This window comes from Neopsephotus bourkii, unplaced genomic scaffold (genome assembly GCF_033783945.1).
Source record: "Neopsephotus bourkii isolate Nb327-2 ecotype Australia unplaced genomic scaffold, CSIRO-AGI_Nbou_v1 NB_1622, whole genome shotgun sequence".
Lineage (NCBI taxonomy): Eukaryota > Metazoa > Chordata > Aves > Psittaciformes > Psittacidae > Neopsephotus > Neopsephotus bourkii.
The window spans coordinates 475,950-490,059 of NW_026902097.1; the positions used below are offsets into that span (position 1 = coordinate 475,950).

Sequence of the window (14,110 nt, forward strand, 5' to 3'; positions counted from 1 at the left end):
TGTGCTGGCTGTCAGGGCTCCTGTCCCCTCCAGGCCTGCAGCTGCACCACCCCATTTCCCATCAGAAAAGGGTGAAAACCCTCTGCTCTAAGCTTCACCTCTCCCGCTAAGGAGACAAGGAGCCTGTGCCCACAGTGGGCAGAACTGGAGCTGGACCACTACAGGCATATAATAGAATCCCAGACTGGTTTGTGTTGGAAGGGATCCTAAAGCTCCTCCACCTCCAACCCCTGCCACAGGCAGGGACCCCTTCCACTGGAGCAGCTTGCTCCAAGCCCCTGTGTCCAACCTGGCCTTGAACACTGCCAGGGATGGGGCAGCCACAGCTTCTCTGGGCACCCTGTGCCAGCGCCTCAGCACCCTCACAGGGAAGAGCTTCTGCCTAAGAGCTCATCCCAATCTCCCCTCTGGCAGGTTCAAGCCATTCCCCTCCTCCTGTCACCACACCCGTTAGATCCCTCCCCACATGTGACTGACTCCAGTTAAAGGCACACTTTGCCACCGTTTTGGGGATTTTTAATGTTTCTTTCCTCCACCTCGGGTCCTCCTGCTGGGCCAAGCCGCTTGGTATTTGCTGACCAAGAGCCGAACCCACCCCGTTACCACCCCTCAGCTCACACCCACACGAACCTGATGCACTGCACCGCCAAACTCCCCCTGCCTCCTTCCGCGGCCCCGGCCCCGGCCCCGGCCCCGCCGTGCCGCGCTGCCCGCCGGGCCTCGCAGAGGCTGCCGGGAGCTGTAGTCTGCGGGCGGTGGCGCTGCGCTGCAGGCGGCACCGTGGCTGTGCGGGGCCATGGCCGCCCGCTCCGTGCGGCGGCTCGGCAGCGGGCTCTCGCTCGGCGGCGCGGCGCGGCGGGGCAGGTACGTGCTGCGGTGCGAGTGCGGGAGCGGCCGCGTCCCCCCGCAGCCGTTCGCGGCCCCGGCGCTGAGCCCTCCCCGCTCGCGGTGCGGGACGTGGCAGCCCCGGGCCCGGGCCTGACGAGGCGCCGCTGCGGGGCCGGGCCCCGAGCGCCCGGCGGGTGTGGGGCGGCACCGGGAGGGCCCCATACCCACGGGAGGGCTTCAGTTTCCCTTCACCAGGGCAGCGCTGCCCACCGTCAGAAGGCCCGGGACAGAACCGGGCTCGCAATAATCAATCTCTTGCCTGGAGAAGTGTCATTTTGCGGAGGAACTCATTGTAATTCCTAGCGAAAGGCGTTTCTGTGGTCACTGAGCCGCGGTGTGAGGTTGTGTCCTGCCGTTACACGTATCCACGGGTGATTTCTGCATCTCTTCCTGCCTGTCTGACCCATTTATTCATGAATTACATGTTGCATGTGCTCCTCGGGTTTCATCCTCGGTAGTGATGCGGCACCTGTGCTCTCAGCGTGCTCTGGGTGGATGAGGGAAGCGGGTGCGTTTAACCGGGTCAGTGTTGAGACATTAAAAACAGTGTCCAGTCTTACCTTTGGACATGGTGGGATATGGCTTGTAAAAGGGAAATCCGTAACAGGTGTTTTGGTTATTGGAGTAAAATAACAGGTGGGCAGGAGAAAAACTTTATTCTATGTTAGTTTATTCTCGTGGAATAAAAAAATCAAAAGACCATTTAAATGCATTAAAATAATTGTGCAGCATGTAATAAAAGCAGCTGTGTTTGGGACTAGATGTAAAGGTGCGTGGTGAAAGTCATCCCTTTTTTACATGCTCATATATATGTGAAAACTGTTCTGTTCACAGTGTGCACCAAGTTTGAAGTGGGTGGCTTTGATGGGAGCTGATCCACAGAGGGTTGCTTGTTCAGCCTGGAGAAGAGAAGGCTCCGGGGAACCTTAGATCAGTTCCCAGTGCCTAAAGGGGTACAAGAAACCTGGAGAGGGACTTTGGACAAGGGCCTGTGGGGGCAGGCCAAGGGGAATGGCTTTAACTTGACCCAGGAGAAATTGAGCTGAGCTCTTAGGCAGAAGCTCTTCCCTGTGAGGGTGCTGAGGCGCTGGCACAGGGTGCCCAGAGAAGCTGTGGCTGCCCCATCCCTGGCAGTGCTCAAGGACACAGGGGCTTGGAGCAAGCTGCTCTGGTGGAAGGTGCCTCTGCCCTTGACAGGGGTTGGAGCTGGATGAGCTTTAAGGTCCTTTCCAACACAAACCAGTCTGTGAGTTTATGATTCTATAAACTCACTGCAGTCAGGAGCCTGCTGCCCAGTTTAACTCTGTCCTGTGTTAAGGTGCAGTTGTGTTCTCCAGTTCTATGGGAGGGGAGTCCACATAGAATTGATCCCTGGTATCACTTCCTGATGAAACTGAGCACAGTAATTGGGAGTAGTTAGGAGACTTCCTGCCAAAGCAAGCTCATGGAGTTAAACCACTGCTAATGCAGATGTTTCTGCGTGTCTCACCGCTTGCGTGCTTTGTCATGCTAATTTGGGAGGAGGAGGGAGTGTTTAAGGAGAGGTGTGGTAGGACCCTTGTGTTCAGAGGGAGCACAACAGAGTCTCGGAACATTTCACCATGGTGCCTATGCTCCAGAAAGAGGTGGTACTGTTGTTCTGACCACAGAGGGGTGTTCTCATCCCGTAAATTCTGATCTTTAAGGACAGTTGGCTTAAGCCATGGCTACAGTCAACTTGTCTGCTACATCTATCTGTCTGGCTTTCTGTGACATCACTTTGTAAATCCTTCTTTATCACCAGCTTACTTGTATAATCCCTTCACATGCTCTGGGACTTCCATGTGTCTGTCACTTTAGGATGTGTCAACTTCCTCCAGGGGGATTTCTGCCTATTTTTAGGGTGGCTGTGATCAAGACTGTGTTTGAAGATGGAGCACAGTGCAGCGGACAGACTATAGATAGCACTTGCCCATTTTAGTGGCAAGGAAGATGTAAATTGAGTGGCATTTTCAATTCTGCATAATAAGAATTCCCTTTGGAGTCAGTCTGTGGTTCTCGCATCCTGCCCACAACTTTTAAGGCAGCTCATCTGTGCAGCACACAATGCATGGGGCATGTCACTGCATGGGGGAATGCTCTGTGGCCCGGTTTCAGGAGATGGAGAAAGGAGTCCATGCAGGCAACTCTCTGCTTCACGTAGGCAGGTCCCTGCAGCTGAGGCACCAGCTCATTCCTGCCCCTCTCCTCCTACACACCAAAACACACCCTTTGGAGTAGTGTAAATCACTTGCAGAGGGAAATGACTCACCTTTGCTTCGTGGATGCAAGAGTTAACTCATTTGTGTAGCTTTTTTAAGGCATGGGAGTCTAACCTGTGAGGTGCCTGCCAAGGCTGCTTCCTCAGCTGCATTTCAGGTTCCTTGCTTCATCTGTAGCACGGCCAATTTCCGTCCCTGCAGCTCTTTAAGTGAAAGGTAAGATGATAAAGGACAGAGCTTGTAGTGGGTGCTTACCACGGACACACCTTTTATTTTACAGTGGAAGCTTTGCAGTTGTTGAAAGCTTCATGGATTGATTTTGAAGCCATGGTGAAGGGGGTCCTCTGTCCTCACCTCCAGTTTGGTCGAATTTCTGTAACTTAGAAAAAGTGCTGTGTAAACCCGTCAACACACAAATGTGGCAAGCACCTTTGAAATCATTCGAGATGGGGTCTTGTGCCTTAAGCTGATCTCTGCAGCCAGGGATAAAATATGGGGTCGTCATCTGTGTTGGCATTCCTGAAACCCAGAACTGCAGTGGCTGGGTAGCTCTTTGAAAAAGGCCTGGTGACAGCCCCTCTCCTGGTTCTTTGAAGATTAAGTGAGAAGAACATCTTATTCCAGAGCAAGTGTAGGTAGCAGAAGCACTTTCGGACTAGTATTTGGCATGCAGTGTGCTGAAAAGGAGCTGTTTGACATACAGATTGTGTTTTAAGTACTTAATAAAAAAATTCGTATGCAAATGCCTTCAGTTGGGGAAAAGGAAGTTTGTCATTAGTGCTGTAAGTGTTTAGCAACCTTGTGCTAAAGCTACACTGAGGCAACATCTGGGCTGTTAAATTTGGGGTCATAGGAGATGCTAGGGCACATATAAACCTCTTAAACTGTGCTTTGGGCAAAGAGCCCTGGCTGCCCCCCAAAGGGGGACACCTCTTCCCCTCCCCATATTCTCCCTCCCACATCTCACCAGGCTTCATGTCTTTGTTTTCTCTTTTGTACTGGCACTTGCACTCATCTGATCTGTCAGCAGACCTATTCAGGGACACAGACAGAAAAGTCTTTTTGTTTTGTAGGGTTAGATTTCAGCTGGTTTAACTCCCTGCAGCTTCATTCTGTGCAGCTCTAGTAATGGAATAAGGGGAGCAAAATGTGTCCAGTTGCTGCTGTAAGCTCAGCTTAGCTGGACTGCTGAACAGCACTTGGGTCTTACAGCCCATTTGACAGACCCAGAAACAAATGATGGACTCTTCTGTGACATTGTAACTGAGCAATATAAGCCTTGCTGAAAAGTAAGAAAGCTTTTAATGGTGCAGGCCTCGTAATGTGAACTCACTCTATTGATTCTGGAGCCTGAATTAGCATCTATGGGCAATGTTGAATTATTGTGCTGTATAAACACACAAGTTTGAGTCAGTGCCAGCGCAGTGATTTCCGTGCCATGCTTCATTTGGCTTGGTAGATGTGCACTTAGTATATGCAAAACCCCTCTATTAAAGGGGATGTTGAAAGCCCTGCTCAGAGGAAGAGCTAAGGCGTTCCCAAAAAAGGAGACACCCTTCCTTGTTAAGTGTATACTGAAGTGTTTCCTGAATGGAGCTGGTCTGGAAGGAAATTGAACTTTCTTCTGCACACCTATTCTAGGGCTAAACCTGTATAAAGTCATGAGAGGGGAGATGGGCTGAGGCTTTGGCCTCATGCTGGCAAGAAGGGGTCCTGTCTAGATCCGTTTGTAAAAGTGGTGTAGGAGGGGGAGTGGAGACACTTGGTTTCACTCTAGCAGTGACACCGTTGTTACTGCAGGTGAAGGGCTTTTTGGAAAAGAACAGAATGAAGTGAGAAGTATTTTCACACTGGGTTGGATCATCTTCTGACCTAACCGTTTTCAGCCAGACTTCTATGATCCAGTTTTTGGGAAACCTGTGGGGTTGTTACTGAGGCGGTGTTCATGCAGCTCAGCCCAATTATCCGCCTCTGTGGTGGTTTCGTCATCTCATCTGCAAGTTGTGGAGTCAGCTCCTGGGTGAGCTCCACCTGCTGTACCAGCGCGGCCTCTGACAAGTGTGCTTTTTAGATGAAAAGCATCCTTGGGATGAAAAAGTCACTGCAGGTAAGGTAGGCTTCAGCACTTGGGGCTTGGGCTTGTTTTGGGTTGGTTTTTTCTTGCCTTTGGGACTTCATTGCCAGTAGAGATAAAAACAGTTGAAGTGCTTAGAACTGTTGGAGAATATTAGGGACAGCTTTCAGTTGGCAGGCTCAATCCCTTTTCCAGAGCTAATGGAGCTGTGAAAGTCCTGGCAGAAGGCTCCAGAATATTTGGGATGTACACAACTTGGTCATGTCTCTGACAGTTCTCTTTCATCTCTTAACTACAGTCAGTGTGAAAGCTGGTTCAGTCTGTCGAGTGCTACTTTGCAAGAAGAACTGATTGACAAAAGCTTCAAACTCTCTTCCTCTTTACTCAATAGGAGAAAAACTGAATACACCAAATACTGTGTCTGTCGGGGTTTTCTACATCACTAAAACTGGCTTTATACTGCTCAACTCCTCAAGACTACCTTGCAAAAACTTGCTGAAGTTTGCCATTCGGTATTGACTGCCTGTAGTGGGGGTCAGCAAAAATGCAACCCACAGCTTGTTTTCGTGTGAAAATCGGAGTCGTTGCAAGGTGTGTCAAGGAAGTGTTCAGCCTCTGTAGTGACATGAGTGTAAAGTAAAAGAAGTTTTCAAAACATCTCTTTGTGTTTCTGTGCTGCTCGTCTGTATTTCCTGAGAGGAGCTAAGATTTTATCTAGAACCTATGTGCCTTTTGTAAGAGCTGCTTTTGGTAACAACACTAAACTCAAGTTCTTGTTGAGCTGCTTGTTACTTAACTTCCCTTCTTTGTCATTAGTTTATGTTTCAGGGGGTCCCCCCGTGTTTTCAGCACTGCAGCTCAGCAGAGAAGTACAGGAGATGAGTGTGGCCCAGAAGATCCCCATGATGAGCCCAAGCATCCCCTTTCTGACTGTGCCATAAAGCACAAAGCCATCAAATTGGAAGAACAAGTCCGAGATTTAACTGTGAGTATGCTGCTGGTGGCATCATCTCTTTCATTCAGCCCCCATGACTTGGTCTGTCTTTCACACCCAGCTTTGTCTGTAAGCCCTATAGCACATACACAACACCTCTGTGCTGTGGCAGACTTCAAAGCAGCTGTGCTTTAAGTGTGAGAGGTTGCACTGTGGAAGTACAGTCTGCCTTCCCCAGAAACACCATCTGTCAGTGGTACCTAGGAGCAAGACACTGGTAGTATGACCTTGACAGGCAAAACTGTGTGTTGGAGATGGTCTGGTCAGTTCTTCCACAGCATTGTACAGAGGGAATGGCAGTAGCTTTGTCGTGATTAGCATCACATACTGTGTTGCACCAGATCTGGAGTGTCTGAGAAGGAAAGTCCTCTGTAGTGACAGCAGTGTGGTGGAGATGGTGGGGATCATGTTATAGGAGCTTTGAAGAACAGATGTGACAAAGGAGAGGATTAAATACTGGAGCACCAAGCGACTCTGGAGATAATCACCCTGAGAATACTACTGCACCAAAGTGATAAATCAGCCGTTTGTGGAGCTGTTGCTGAGACCACCAGTGCCTGCTAGAGAGTTGCAGTGAGTCACGCAAAAAGCAGCAGCCTGACACTGTGATGCTCAGTTGAGCTGCACCCCAAATGCTTCTGGCCTTCACTTGGGTCTTTTGAGGGAGTTGCATTTGTGCTGATGAATCAGGAGAGGGACTTGGGTTTGCATGTAATGAAAACGAGGAGCCCAGCACAACCTTCTGATGTGAAGTGGGCTCTATTTAAAGCTTAAGGGGTTGCCATCTGTCAGGAAGTGGGTTTTATCTCTTTCTTTGATGTCTCCCCTTGTGATGGTGGTTACAGGAGCGATACCGGAAAGCTTTGGCGGATTCTGAGAATGTCCGGAGGAGAACACAGAAGTTTGTGGAAGATGCCAAGCTCTTTGGTAAGTGAAGGAGGCAGAGCTGTGTTTACTGCACTGTCCTGCCTGTCTGAGTATAAAGCGCTGATCAGCAGGGTTTCTGTGCCCCTGTTCTGCACTCCATCATTGTAAAGTCTGGCATGATATTTGGCCTGGACTCTCGGTGTCTGAGCTTGCTCACTGTGTTTTCCTGTGTGTCCAGCAGCGTCCTGTCAGGGTTACCCCTCTTCTGGTATTTTTTAAACTCTTTTCTTATTTTACTTTTTAAATAAAATAGGCCCAGTGCAGCTGAGTGCACTTCTCCTGACTTGGTTGAAATTTCAGGCTTTTCTGCATGCTGAGAATTGGCTCTGGCAAGGGTGTATGACATACTCTGAGCTGTGTTACCAGGTTGTGATCTCCTTTACCATATTAACAGCTTCTCTTCTGCTCTACCTTTTAGGAGGTAGATCCTGCCTGGGGCAGAGGTTGTAAATTCCTAGATCAGATGTTCCTTAAAACTTCTATAAGAAATATTTTAGCATTAGTGAAGATAACTGGATTTGTAGTTTTGGCAACATAAATGATTCTATGAGCTGGTTGGTAATCGGTCTCCTTCTGTCTGCTCATTTGTTGCTTCTCCTTCATGCTTGTTTGGTCTGTTCATGTTTAAATATGTATGTACAGCTATAGACAGAACCTAACTAATGTTTCTCTTTCTCTGTTTTCCTAATGTGTCTTTCCAGTAAGTTAGTTACAGCATCTATATAACTGAGGAAGGCTGGTTTTCCTGACATTCCTGCACTGTGTACTGCACCACTTCTGCTGATGTATACAATCTAAGCCCTTTTTTCTAATGAAAAAGACTGCATAACTTGTGATGACCAACCCAAGGACCATTCTGTGCAGCCTTCCACAGTGTTTTTAACTTATGAATAAAATTGTGGTTGTACTTTGGAATGGTCATATACTACTTTTACTTCCCCCCATTGTATTTGTTTCCCGTGTGTACGGGCATTTGTGTGAGTGGCTTGGCAAAATATTTGTCTGTGGGACCGTGTGAGAGGGGGTGGAACAGTGTCCTCAATGACAAGTCTTAATTGCTAGAACTTCTTGGAGTGAAACACTAATGGTCTGCTTTGTCAGGTATACTATATATATATGTGTGTATTTATGGATGTACCTTTCCCGCGCACACCTTGATCTGGGGAGTCTTGATAACTTGATAACAACCCATGTAGTGCTAAAGCTTTGGCTACAGGATACAGAAGACACTGTCTGCTCTTGCTGAAGTAGCAGTTCAGTTATTCAGCTTTAAAGGGGCTTTCAAATTGCTGTGACTTTGTGCCTGTCATCAGTGCTGTAGCTCTGTATGTTCTACCCTTCATTTACTTCTTGCTTCTTTGTGCCCATAGGGATCCAGAGTTTCTGCAAAGACCTTGTGGAGGTAGCAGATATCTTGGAGAAGACCACTGAGAGCGCTGCAGAAGAAGCAGAGCCTAGTAATCCAAACCCAACCCTGAAGAAAATCTACGAAGGTCTCTCTCTCATAGAGGCCAAATTGCAAAGTGTATTTGCCAAACATGGCCTTCAGAAGATGAACCCTGTTGGTGGCAAATATGATCCGTATGACCATGAAATAGTCTGCCATGTGCCAGCGGAGGGGATGCAGCCGGGCACGATAGCACTGGTGACTCAGGATGGGTATAAACTCCATGGTCGCACCATCAGACACGCGCTCGTCGGCGTGGCAGTAGAGTCACAGGAATGACGTGGGCTTGCCCACCAGCATCTGGGACCTTGCTGGGCTGAGGACCCCTCAGCACTCAGTGACAACTGCAGCTGCATGTCTTTACTTATTTATTAAGCTAGGTTTGTATTGTATGTTGGCTTCTTTATAATGTGTGCAGTCATTTTGGCATTCGTTCTAAGGTACTTGTATATTTAATAATCCTTTTTGGAGTATGTGGAGTAAGTAGTACTAGGAGTCCTGCTATTTGTCAGAAACATGGCACTGTAGCCCCTTTCTCTGTTGCTCATTTCTCCATTAAGATTAAGACTTGTATGGGGAAGAGGGGAGATATGGGAGAGAAAGGGAATTCTTTGAGAGCTAAGGAATCTTGTCTCCTGGCTCCATCTCTGAGATGGATTCCTGCAGTGGCCTTCAGAAAAGTCACTTCTCTGCCTCAGTTTCCATATCTGTATTAGGGGAATATAATAATACTTACTGACCTACCTCACAGGGATGTGGTGAGGCTTTTTCTTTGCAAAGCACTCAGAAGAGGAAAAAGCCCAAAGGGCTGAGTATTATTATCAGGCTGTTTTGGTGTCTTCCCTTGTCCCCAGACCCCTCAGGTGGGGTGAAGATCATCACTTGAAATGACATTGAGGGGTGACTTTTTCTTATTTTCCATTCAACTTCAGGAAAAGAATCCTGAATTAATGAAATCTCTCTTGTACTACAGTTGAATAGGGACGAGGTTTTGAAGAGAATTTGGTTGTTAGGTCAGACTAACATGTTAATATTTGTTCTCCAGGTAAATTTTCAGCTTACCTCCTTGTTCCTAAAGGTAAAACAAGGGGTAGTGGTTCTTGGTGAAGACAGAAAACTGTTCTCAAATCTCTTTTTCTCCAACCAAAACCTGTATTTTAGAGGAGAGTAATTTCTCTTCCCTGATGGGTATTTGTGCAGCGTTGAAGCATGATAAACTCTATGCTCTTCGCTGCAGCTGCTGGCAAAATGGAGATGTGCCCTTAAGCAGGAAATCTGGACTGTTTTCTCAGCTCTCCAATAATGGTACTCAGATAACACCAACTTCCAGTTCACATTCAGACTCTGCTTTTGTGTGCCCGCAGTAAATGTTAAACCTTTGGGGTTTTGATGCAAGAAGATATTTTCTACAAGAAAGCTGAAGTGCCCTTGAACCAATTTTAGCAGCAGTGACAAGAAAGCAAGAGAAGCAGAAAGCTGAGGAAGTGAAAGTTGACCTCAAGCCGTCCTCTTAGTGGCAGGCATGTTGTTGTCACAGCATGGCATATGTATTTCCCAGTGGTCCTTTTGCCTGGGAGTCCATTTATCTCAGCTGAACGGATGCAGTCACTGAGTAAGATCAGAATTTAACCCTTTGCAGGGAAGCAAGCAGTATAGTGACAGACTATATATAAAACCAGCCTGTGGTCTGCACAACACAAAGCCAAGGCAGGAATGGTTGTTTTCAGGTTGATCCTTACTGATTCATTAATTCCTGCCTTTTTACTTGCTGGAATTGGATCCATGGCCTGACAGTTATTTGATACCCACTTCCAAAAGCTATTTGTTTTGGATCCCATCACTGATTTGGAAGGAAGCTTATTCTCCCATTCCTTTGCAGGCTTCAGTTGCATAATCCTTCTGTGGTGGGCTTCAAGATTACCGCAGCCTTACTTAGCATCTATCGACAGTCTGATCTGGGGAGACACTGTACAGTTGGTGACTGTCATTCCAGAAATCTAAGGAAGATGCATGTTTTTAATATGCTTCATGCAAGCTGCTTTGGTGACAGCTCTGTGTGGGTGACTCGGTAGCAGATACATTTGAAGTGCGGTTTTCTGCCACTGAGTAGTTAGGTTTTCAGGCAGGAACTTGTAATTTCAACCCCGAAACAGTGCTTTGTGGCAGCATTAGATCATTTTGGACTAGCCTCTTGTTCAGTGCTCCTGTTGTAATGTGGTGTTGGAAATCTCAGAGATATGCAGGACCTCCTGTTCATTGTTTTGCTGGTCTGCATGCTGACTGGGCCACCAGGTTATGCTGTTACCCAAGACAAAGAACAGGTAAAATATGAGACGTGGCAATGCAAGTCTTGCTGTTCTGCCTCAAGACTGTCTGCAGCCTGTTTGAGGAAACTGGCTTCAGCTGGAAGGAGCACTGGTTCTCTGCTGCTTCTTCAGCCTCTGCTGTATCAGCCGAGTCTTTTGCAATATGAGGGGAGAGCTGGATATGAAAACTTAACTTTGAATGCGAAACTTCCTTCTAAGGAACTAAACAAAAGCAAAGGCATTTTATACAACAGGTAGTTTTCTGTTGTAGCAAAGCTGCAGCTTACCTGAGCCAGATTTAAAAGTGTGTGACCAGAAGTGATGGGATCCAAATCCTCTTTAAATGGACCCACAGAGCTACTTGACTGAAAATGTTCTCTGCTTGGTCCACCTTCAGGCTATGTGTCAACCTTCCTGCCTCCTCAGCTTGTGTTCACCCGTTTTTGCCTTAAAGAAACATCCTTAAATGCACTCCAAACCTTCTGTCTGTACTAAGAGGTTATTGATTCAGCTTGTGTGTGGGGGATCTAGTTTCACTGAGGCACTGCTGTGTGGCTAGAACAGGAATCTGAGGGATCCAGTTCCTGTGCAGTCTTTCTCACCTTCCTGCAGGCCCTGTTTAATTTGGGCCAAGTTATTTTCCCTGTTTTTTTCAATCTATGAAACTTCTCCAGGATCTTACCAGCCTTTTATGCTGATTACTGTAAGACGTACCCATTGTTTAGAGACTTTTACAGATGTTACCAAAGAGATAAATACTGTAGCTGTTGTTTGTCCTCGTTTCTGCTTCCTTTGAATGTTGAAGTGAAAATGAAATAACCAAACCTGGATTCCATTGCAGAATCCAGATTTCCTAGGCAAAACTTGATTCACTTGCCTTTCAAGCACACTTATGATCTCTTTTCTCGTGGATGAGATTGCGTACGGGTGGATTGAGTTTCTCTGCTGTAGGTGCTTTCTCTGTAGGTCTGCCCTGTTTGTGTAAGCTTGCACACTCAGCACAGCAGGGCAGCATCCCACTGATGCGGTTCCATTGCACTCTGCAGTTACACCAGAGAGGAGACCAACCCATGAGCTTTTTCTCTCCAGTCACTTTATCCAATGACTAGTAAAACAGAGGAGAATGTTAGCAGGGACAGGATAGAGGAGAGGAAGAGGACATACCTCTTAGTCACTTCCACTCCATTTGCGCAGCCACAAACTGGAGAGCTGGGAATGCAGACAGGTAGGTGAGATGCGCAGGTGGTGTTGGTGCATGGACCTGCATTGATGCTTTCGAGAGGTGGCAGTCCCACCAGCAATGCAGGCATCTGCCTTGTTCTGTGACCTTGCTGCACTTGTCGGTGGGATGTATTTGAGTTGAGCTCCTGGATGAGTCTCCAGCTGTGCTGTCTCATGAGTGCAGTGGCATCTGAACTCTGACCGGGAGCAGTGTAGAATGTGAATGTTGCTTTGTGAACCTTAAATTCTCAGTGCTTCATCAGCAGAGCTGCTGTTGGGAGACAGCTGTGATAGATCAGTTGCTATTAGCAGTCCTCTAATTGTTAAAAACCCCTGTATTTAAGTTTTATATTGTGAATATTGTAGTATTTTTTTATTTTCAAACTTGGGATGCTCTGATGTTACTTGCAAAGGCAAATGAACAAAGCATTGCTAATCTCCAAAAACCTAGGTTCTTTTAGTTGCTGGGAAGCCTGTATATATTGTGTTGTTTTGTGTTTCTGTGCTCTTTGTTTACCCAAAGGTTCTGGCGCAGTATGAAAGACAAAGACTGAAGTGCGGGAGTGGTGCAAGTAATTGACAACAACATTTGAGTTAATGTTGGAAAGGGCTGATTTCCTTTAGATGTCCAGATACTGTCCATTTGCTAATAAAAAAGCATTGCAGTTGCTTCTTCTTCCTTTTTTTCCCTGCCCCAGACTGCTGCTTGTTCTGATCGGGCAGGACCTCAGATGAGAGATTTGTTGCTGTTCTGATCTGATGGTCCAAACTGAACGTTTCACTAACAGTGCATGTGGATGTGTGTGTGCCATGGGTGAGTTGTTGGGTGAGTCATCAGGGATTTCTGCACTGATCAACAGTCCAGGTATGTTGTTCCCTGGTTCTCCTGTGCCTGCTTCTCTGTTCTGAGCAAGTCCTCTGGTGAGCCATCCTGTAGGGAAACGCTGTCTGCCAGCCTTTGTTGATGGCTCATTCTGCAGAGCTCTGCTAGCAGTCAAACTCTTGATGTCTGGTTTTGCCCTTCTGTTCTCTCACAGCTTTGCTTTGTTGTGGTTTGGGTGTTCTGTGTGTGATGTGCTGCAGCAGGCGTGCTGCAGGGCCTGAGCGCCATCCAGGGTGGCTCAGTACACAGCCTGTATTAATGCTTGGGGTGTCTGCAGGCGGGTTGTGATTTCAGGGATTTGTTGGAGAGAATAACAAGCTTTCCCTGTAGGGTGTGATTGCAGCAGATCTCATTCTCTGCAAAAATAGCTGGGCCTCCATTCCTGGTTTTGCTTTAGTCTTGCTGGTGCTGATAGGTATTGATAGGCCTTGCTTGCCTTGTCCTCCTGAAACTTGGAATGCCCCTGGGTACTTCTCACTGGAAAAGAAACTTTGCAAAAGACCATTTACAAATGGCCTTTATGGGGGGAGAGCTGTATTTCTCTGCCAGCAGGGTTCCCTTATTGCAGAGGTTACATCCCATTGCAGGGGCTCTTCTTTGTGCCCAAGATGTGTGGGCACCGCTCCATGCTCACTAACCGGACTAGAGCAGGAAGCAGTGCTGCCTGCTGCTGTGTTAGTGAATTTCTGGCTCTGCTGGTTTTTCTCCACAGCACCAGTGAGAGTTGGGAGTTCTCAAACCACAGCCATCTGCAGAAAAGCATGGGAGCTTGTGAGCAAAGGGAAGAGCATTTTGCTTCTGGCACAGTATTGCAGAGCACCTGCAAGCAAGGGCACAGTCTGCCATGAGAGGGAGGTGATGGGGAGCGGTGCTGACCCGCACCCTTGGAGCCAGATTTCTCATCGCCCACAGCCGAGGTTAAATCAGGCTGGTTAAGTAAGAGCTTGTTAAAACTAGGGGCGTGCTGCACAGCTACTTGTGTGCTGTGCTTTAAGCTGCTTTGGGAATGTCTTCTCCCCATTCTGGTGGGTTCATACTGCCCATTGTAGGGACTTGGGTAAGCTGAGCAACAGGAGGTGTTGTCTGTTCCCCCCCCCAAAAAACTGTTCATGCCTGAGTTTCTGGGTTGT

The 14,110-nt window shown here is 47.5% G+C and overlaps 1 protein-coding gene across 1 annotated transcript; it reads left to right on the top strand.

The window, feature by feature from the left end:
* The first annotated feature begins 718 nt into the window (after positions 1-718).
* On the top strand, positions 719-12,765 carry GRPEL2 (GrpE like 2, mitochondrial). The gene is made up of 4 exons (XM_061372845.1): positions 719-864; positions 6,019-6,187; positions 7,042-7,123; positions 8,494-12,765. Exons 1-4 carry the CDS (start codon positions 797-799, stop codon positions 8,847-8,849), a joined length of 675 nt encoding a protein of 224 aa, XP_061228829.1. The 5' UTR covers positions 719-796; the 3' UTR covers positions 8,850-12,765.
* The last annotated feature ends 1,345 nt before the right edge of the window (positions 12,766-14,110 follow it).